The 7,745-nt window shown below is 36.9% G+C and overlaps 1 protein-coding gene across 1 annotated transcript in view; it reads left to right on the top strand.

Moving 5' to 3' along the window:
• Window positions 1-305: 305 nt before the first annotated feature.
• LOC104490070 (triadin-like) overlaps window positions 306-7,745 on the top strand; it is a gene marked incomplete at both ends in the record, with an annotated part of 41,387 nt that continues 33,947 nt past the window's right edge. The window contains 4 exons of the mRNA XM_010132310.1: window positions 306-365; window positions 3,020-3,079; window positions 4,429-4,488; window positions 6,981-7,040. Of these exons, the coding sequence (XP_010130612.1) occupies window positions 306-365; window positions 3,020-3,079; window positions 4,429-4,488; window positions 6,981-7,040 (240 nt within the window). The remainder of the gene's footprint in view (window positions 366-3,019; window positions 3,080-4,428; window positions 4,489-6,980; window positions 7,041-7,745) is intronic.

Genomic DNA, 7,745 nt, shown 5'->3' with positions numbered 1-7,745 from the left:
CTTAGAGTCAGGGTGCTTGTGTAACAGGACCAAAAGAGATCACACAAAGTTGCTGAATAAGAACTTATTTTACAAAAATATTGTCTAATATCTGAAGGCTTATTCAATGAAAAAATATTTCTCTTGGACCAGGAATTAAATATTGTTGTTAAGAATGTCTATACATCATCTAGGACCTGTGACTCAGAGCTAAAATCCAGTATTTGAATTTACAACTTTTTTCCTTGATCACTTTGATGAAATATTAAGTTTACAAAATACCCCCAGATTACAGATTTATTGTGGGTTTTTTGTATTATTTCTAGTCATTCACAAAGACAAACCTGAAAAACAAGAAAAACCTGAGAGGAAGGAACCCCTAAAGGGTATGTATTCATCATTTTATATTCTTTGCCTTTTTACAAAGGGTTCAAACAGTCTAATCTGTTGACTCTTAGACCCTTCCTGTAAATTCCGATTATGTTTAAGGATGGAGGAGGTGTTGTAAAAGCCATCTGGAAGGAGAATGTGGATTTTAAAGCTCTTCGAATTCATTACTCTGCAAAAAGGTTTAAATTATATTCAGACATTAATGAATAAGTTTTTACTGTATTATTAACTTATGTGAAGGATGCCCAGAGCATAAATAGGTGTGGGTTTTTTTTTCTTGAATAAATCCAAGCATCATATTTATCTTTGGGAATACTTCTGAGCAAAACATGATGAGTAAATTATAACACACAGGGCATGGTCCCTGGAGGCATTCTGCTTCAGAGACTGCCTTAGAGAAAAAATTTCCCCACTCTCATTTCATAGATATTGGAGAGAGGGTGTTAGAGAGGATTTACTAATTTGCTGGTGATGTATGTCAACAAGAAATTGTAGACCCTCTTGTTATAACAGTCAGAATCAGATTACTGTTTCCTCTCCACCCACAACTTCTTGATTTAGCTCTGGGATCTAAAAGCCAGCATCACATTTGCATATTGTGAGGTGTTTTTTGGCAAAACGGAATTTTGTCGGAACATATCTATTTGTCAAAACACTCTAAGCCTTCTGAAAATGTGTCCTTTGCATAAAAATGTGTTTAAAGAAGTATCAGGCTGAAGGAAAGAACCCATCAGGAAGAGCAGATAGCCCAATGATCAGACTAAATCACCCCAAAAAGGGAAGACCCAACATCCAACGACAGTTTATTTATTTCAGACCAAGAACACAAGTCTCACAGCCCAAGTGAACATACTCCTTCCTGAAATTCATGCTTGACTAGACCTTTTCTAATGGTCTCAATAGCTTTTCCATTTTCTGTAAATAACTCAAAGCACATTGAGTTAACAAGACTCACTCCACAGGTTAACGGCAGGCACGTAAGTTCAGGTTTCCATTAGAATGAATATTTATTACTAGAAAATGGAATAGAGGTAACAACAGAAATTTTTTCTGAGATTTGGGGAAATGACAGAGCAAAGCCTATAATGTCCCATATTAAAACATAAATGTTATTCCTGTTATTCTACAGAAAACTTGTGAAACTCTACAATTTGTTTTAATGGGAAAATAATACTTAATGTTTTTAAAAGTTTCGTAGAACACGAAAAAAGAATCCCAGCCAAACTTAGACAGTCAATGAAGAAGAATAAGAATTACACTCTTTAATTTTCATAACTGTTATTAATATTCTGTCTACCTAAATGTATTTTATCTTAAAGTGAACGTATTACGGGTTTGTTTAGTAAAGTATTGCTACAATTGCTACTAAAACTCTACTGCATATAAAGATTCTCTCTATTCACAGTACTAAGAAACATTACTTTTAGACTGTACATTATCTTTTAAAACTATGACTATGGATACGTGTCTTTCTAAGGCCCGTTTCATTGTAGGGCAATTGAGAGACTCTGAAGTTTCACTGCATACCTTCATTTTAACTGCTATTTTCTGCTTTCAATACATTCCCTTTTCAAGATTTAGGTACAGAGAGAATAAATAACACCCTGTGCTAATTTCCAACCAAATTGTGTGGTTAAGTTTAGGGCAGTTATGTAAAGACCGGGAGAATAATTAGAAACGTCTCAGTCACTTAGAAGTGACTCAGTCAGCTATGCCAGGAACTCATTCCCATGTATTTCATCACCATACTGCGAAAAAAATCATGACTGCCTGAACATTCCCTAACCACCTTCTTTTGCTTACAATTAAATACAGAATTCATGGTACTGTAAATGAACTTCTTTATTTTCTCATGTTTGACAAGTGAAGTTTTTCATTCCAGTTTAGGATGAAATCTCCAAGGATTTACGAGTTTAAGCTAGCTCGCAGTTTCACCTCTGATTTTTATGAATTTTTCTGATTTTTCTCTCTAAAATCCACAGGTTTATTTCCAATTGTCTGGAAAATTATTCTGTAAAATCCTAAAAAAAAAGTGAATGGAAAATGCTATGTGAATGTGTGGATGGCATAGTACTATACGGATAGTTTCCACTGTCATAATATTAGTTTTTACTTTGCACATACTGGGTGTCTAATCATTGCCAGGGACTGATCTCAGCCAGTATCCGTTACCAGCTATCCATATCCATTACTGGTTATCTATTTCAAGCCAACTGGCAAGTGACAGATGTGTCACTTGTGCACGTGATGCTCTTATGCTCCAGGATTGATTCCAGGGTGTGGGATGGCCCAAGTGATGTCCTCTTTCTTGTGCAGGCAGCAGCATTTACTGTGAGCTCTGCCTTAGTCTTTGACAGTTTTCTGAAAATCTCTTTTCAGGAATGGACAGACAATTGCAAGGGATGGTGTTACTGGACTAAACAGCTGAGGCAGGGTACCATGACTTGGATGGTAAGCAGTGACTTCTTAACCAGAGTTGTCTGCTCACATCCATATATTATAATCTACACTCAGCACATGTGTATTGGTTAGCTCAGGACTAACATGGTTTGTCTTTTGTCTCCCAAGGCTTATCTTGGCAGAATTATTTTTTATTCTTAAGTTTTTTTCAGTTTTTTTAATAAATATGAACGTATTTCTTCTTTCCTAGTGACACATAAAGACAAACTGGAAAGACAAGAAAAACCTGAAAAAAAGGAAAGGCATGCAGGTAATGATTTAACATCAGAACATATTTTACATTTTGAGGTACCCTAGAACTAATTGTCTACTCAATTTCCAGTTATATATATCCTTGATTGAAAAGCATGTTACGGAACTTTATGAATAAAAATCATGAGATCATATAAAGGTTTGCAGACATACAGACTGAGGGGTGTTCTGTATGGCTTCTGCATGTTGTTTTTTTTCTGAGGAAGAGAGACAATATATTTTACACTCTGGATTAGCATAAACTCTGAGTATTTCCAACACTCACAGTAAGTATGGTTGCTAAGAGAATATGGTCATCCGGGAAAAACACCTGACAACCTGTAAACAAAGGTAATGAGATGGGCCACATGAAAAAAACCTTTTAAATACAATACTGAGTAGTGCTGCTGCAGAGGCATTTGAACGGCACAGGACTAATTCTTTAAGTAGCTACTTGCAATAAATATGTATCTAGTACTGCTTAATCTTTCTCAGTTCTTTGTATCTTTTGAAACACCAGCACGAGGCTGGAGTACATTGCAATGCTCACACACACATTTTTGTGTTCTCAGCATAAAGTCATGTGCTGGAGACTATAAATAGAGAACTGAGAGTTTTCACACACCTGGACCCTGTAGGGTACCTCAGGGGATATGAACATGTGCAAATATCAGATCTCCACACCCGTGAACAAGTTACTGTGTAAACATTAATTACAAAAATTAGCAAATCAGAGCCCACACAGGAGAATATTCCCCACTACCCACCACTCAGCAACTATTGCACAGCTCAAGGGTGTAGTGAAACTTGAGCCACAAAGCTAGTTATTACAATGTGCTTTATTTCAGTTTGTAAAGTGGAAATTAAAAGCAAACAAAAAAGCCCCGAAGAGCATTAGTTATAATGTCATTGCAATTAGATTTGTAATTAATTATAGTGTTTAATCATTCATAGCTGGAAAAACTGTTAGTAGTTACGTGGAGTTCAGAAATGAACCAAGGCGACAAGAAAGCTCAACAATAACAATAAACCAAAATAAACAAATAAATGACAGTAGAAACCAAACAAACAAATGAAGCAGTAAACGACGTAAATAAGAATGACTGCTCTTGACTAACTTCTTTCATGAGGTTGTGGTTGTGCCAGAAAGGCCATTCTTCCCCAGCCGGTTGCAGGTATCTCGGGGGTGGTAGATGAGTTTTTGAAACTTTGAATCATGTTTTGGCGTTAGCAGGAGACAGCAGCAGCTAAATCAGTCCTGGTCTTCACATGGATAGCCATGGTGCTTGTTTTTTCTCCTTTTTCTCACTTAAAATGCAACATTTCTCTTCTTTATTAACCATTAATTTTGCTGTTATTTGTTTCTAGCTATTCACAAAGAGAAACCAGAGAAGCCAGAAAAACATGAAAAGAAAACACCTTCTAAAGGTAATGAAGATTATGGATATTGTGCAATTTTAGATTTTCAGTGCTTATATAGTTTGGGAGTGTGTGAAAATTATTTAAAGTCCAAAGCACTTCTAGTCCATACTGTACATTTTTTGGGTGCTCTCACTTCTGCTTGAGCAGTTCCTGATCAGATGCTGAGTGAAGACTTGCTCAGTGTGTATTTCTTGCTTAGTTCTCTTGTGTCAATGCACAGAGGTAATTATGAATCATTCTCGTGCAGCTACAGAAATAAGCCTGTGACTTTTATATTTGCATTCCTTGATGTCTTTTCCTCCACAATGAGATTCAATACTTTGCCTGCAAAGAAGGCTTTCTCTTGTGTTTCAGTTTTCAAATCTGGTGCAGACCTAATGAAAGATTGTTTACTGTCTCTCAGGCTGGGTCTTCCATCAGACCCAAAAATAGAATTTCCTTTTTTTTGCCTTTAGTTTTTTGAATAACATTTCCATTTTGGTACGTGATTAGTACCGTCCTCTATGGCAGAAGTGACTTTTGTTAGGATTTACATATCTGCTAATTATCATATATATTCTGAAGCATTATCATTATGAGAGGTGATTTTTCAGCATTCTTTTGACTAATTCCATTTTCAGCCGTGTTTCGGGCAGGGAGCTTAAAACTTCCATCAGCTTGCTGTGGTATGCCATTTTTTAATATTAACATTTAATAATGTTTATTATTGATTGGCATATGAATGTTTTTGCTCCGCGATTTTGTTTTTTTCCTTTTCTTTTCCATGCATTGCTCTTTGGAAGCCAGGTACTTCTATCACATGGTTAGGCTTCATTCTTTGCCTCTTCTTATTTTTACTCTGTTAACTTTAGAAAAAAATACTATACAATGTATCTTAGTATCACTCTCCTATGGCATTCAGATTCATGTCATGGTGATGGGATGCATGAATTAATTAGGTTTAATTTGACTCTGTTCAGACAATATAGATTCAATAGATTCAAATGTACACACCAGTCTTTATTGGACTTGACATTACTCAAGGAGAAATGTAAAACGGAAAGTAGGAGAGAAGAAAGAAAAAAAGCGGGATGAAGAGTTTAGGCCTTAAAAAAGACTGTGAAAGGTAGCCATTGTCCAGTCTCTCTTTTAAAGGCATATTTGGTCATTTTTAATACTTTTGGTGTATAACTTAAAAGTGTAAGGTTTTTTTTAATGAAGTGAAATCTCACTGAAATCCAGAGGAAATAAATGCCCATGGTGTCTGTGTAGATTTGAAAAGCAAATAACTTCCAAGTGATACTCCTAATGAGCATCCAGCCTGTTTACCCATTTATCTTCTGTTAGCTAACCAAATAATCACTTAGAGCTTTAATGAGTTTAACGTTAGCTGTGACTCCAGTCACTGGCTGGGAAATTTTATGGAGAATTTGGCCACTTTGTGGCTGGGGAGTAGGCTGCTGTGGTGTGACAGATAGACATGCTACCCTCTCTTGAGTGGTTTCCGTGCCATGAGAGTCCCTATAGGACTCAGTGCACTAGGGCACTCGTTGCCCTCAGCGCTTCCAAAGGCACTTTTCTGCCAGCAGTGTTCTGCTGAGCTGCCTACGGCCAGGTTCACTTCCCTTTCCTCTGGATCAGCTACCAGAAGTGTTAAGGAGCCATTTCAGCCACTCACAGTCACCAGGAAACGAGGACACTCGTGTCCAGGCCAACTTCAGGGAACAAGCTTCCCCCATAGTCAGCAGGTTTTCTCTACATTCTATAAAAGTGCTTCGGGTTCTTCTTCAGGTCTGTTAAAGGTTCCAGAAAGCTCCAGTGACACGAATGCTATTTAAACATGTCATCTAAGAAACAGTTATCTTTAAAAAAGAAATACAAGTCTAAATATCAATCACAACTCATACAGGCAGCAATTCCAGGCTGGAATTCAGTTAGAGAAGGTGTAGTTAGCACGTAAGTGTCAAGTTAGGTCTCAAGGCTGTTTTGTTCCAGCAATGTCTGAACAGCGACCAGGACAGGAAAGATGGAAAACTCCACATAAAATTTGAGGGGATTTCCGGGTCGTAACAATGTGGGTTTTTACAGCATATCCTGTGCAGACATGAACTCACTTGAGCTGGTTCTGGTGTGAGCACCAGGCTTTTGGCTGTGTTTGTATGACGGTGAGCTGAAACTAAGAAAAACACCTTTCTGTAAGACGAATGTAGCTGCATGACTTCCCGTTGGCTTGAGCACAAGAAGGTCAAGCCTGCGTCTGCTCAGAGCTTGAGCTGAGCAAGTTTGTGTCGTCTGGATTATCCACTATAAGCATTCCCTACGAAGCTTCAGATCTGTGTGACTGACTGGTCTTCTGGTTAGGTGAGGGAACCTGAGAAAAAGAAGCAAGAAATTTGCAAATTGAAAAACAGGAATAACGAAGAAATGTGAAACATCCAGGGATGTTTTTGTGTTTGAACAATATTTTCTCATTCTTTGTAGAATTTTTTTCCCTAATATACAATTGTACTCATTTCTAGTAATTCAAAAAGACCGACCTGAAAGACATGAAAAAGCTGAAAAGAAACCTCTTCCCAAAGGTATTTATTCATTTATACTACATTTTTAACCAGAATTTACATTAAAATCCATGAACATTATTTTATTGGAACGGAGAATATAACATGCATGAAAGATCAGCTACACGACACTACAGTGATGTTAAAATAAAATTAAAATGTTTCTAGAACATCCAGAGGTTAGTGCTATGCATGGTGCTTCTTAAAACCCATTGAAAGTTCAAATATAAGCATTAAAGGTATGAACCACTGTTTCCCTGAAAAAGAAGTAGGCCTATCTGCAAGTAACTTGTCATATGTATTTTCACTATAACTAATTAAGGAAATTCTTTCTTCACTCGCCAGCAATACTTGGTCATGCCCTGGCTTTGTCTGGAAGTAGGAATGCCCGTAAATAAATATCTGTGTTCTGGTTTAGACCATGTAGAAGTATTCAGTTTTCATATTGATGAAATCAGTCTAGTCAGTTTAGTGGCTTCGTAGAAATAGAAGTTTAGAGTCTTACAGAATACACAGGTTTTGTAGCATACAAGTTTTGCCTCAAGGATGAAGACAGAGCTATGAAGAAAACAGAATTGTGAATAGAACACTAAACAGATTAATTTAAACCATATTCAGTGACATTTTAAACTACTGTTGGATTTTCCACTGAAGTGAACTTGAAACACACATATTATCAGCACCCACATCTCAGATGAAAAAAAGCTGCTGCTATATACGAGCAGC

The sequence above is a fragment of the Buceros rhinoceros genome, unplaced genomic scaffold (assembly GCF_000710305.1).
Source record: "Buceros rhinoceros silvestris isolate BGI_N320 unplaced genomic scaffold, ASM71030v1 scaffold653, whole genome shotgun sequence".
Lineage (NCBI taxonomy): Eukaryota > Metazoa > Chordata > Aves > Bucerotiformes > Bucerotidae > Buceros > Buceros rhinoceros.
The sequence above is the reverse complement of the archived record's forward strand: the minus strand, read 5'-3'. Positions and strand labels throughout refer to the sequence as shown.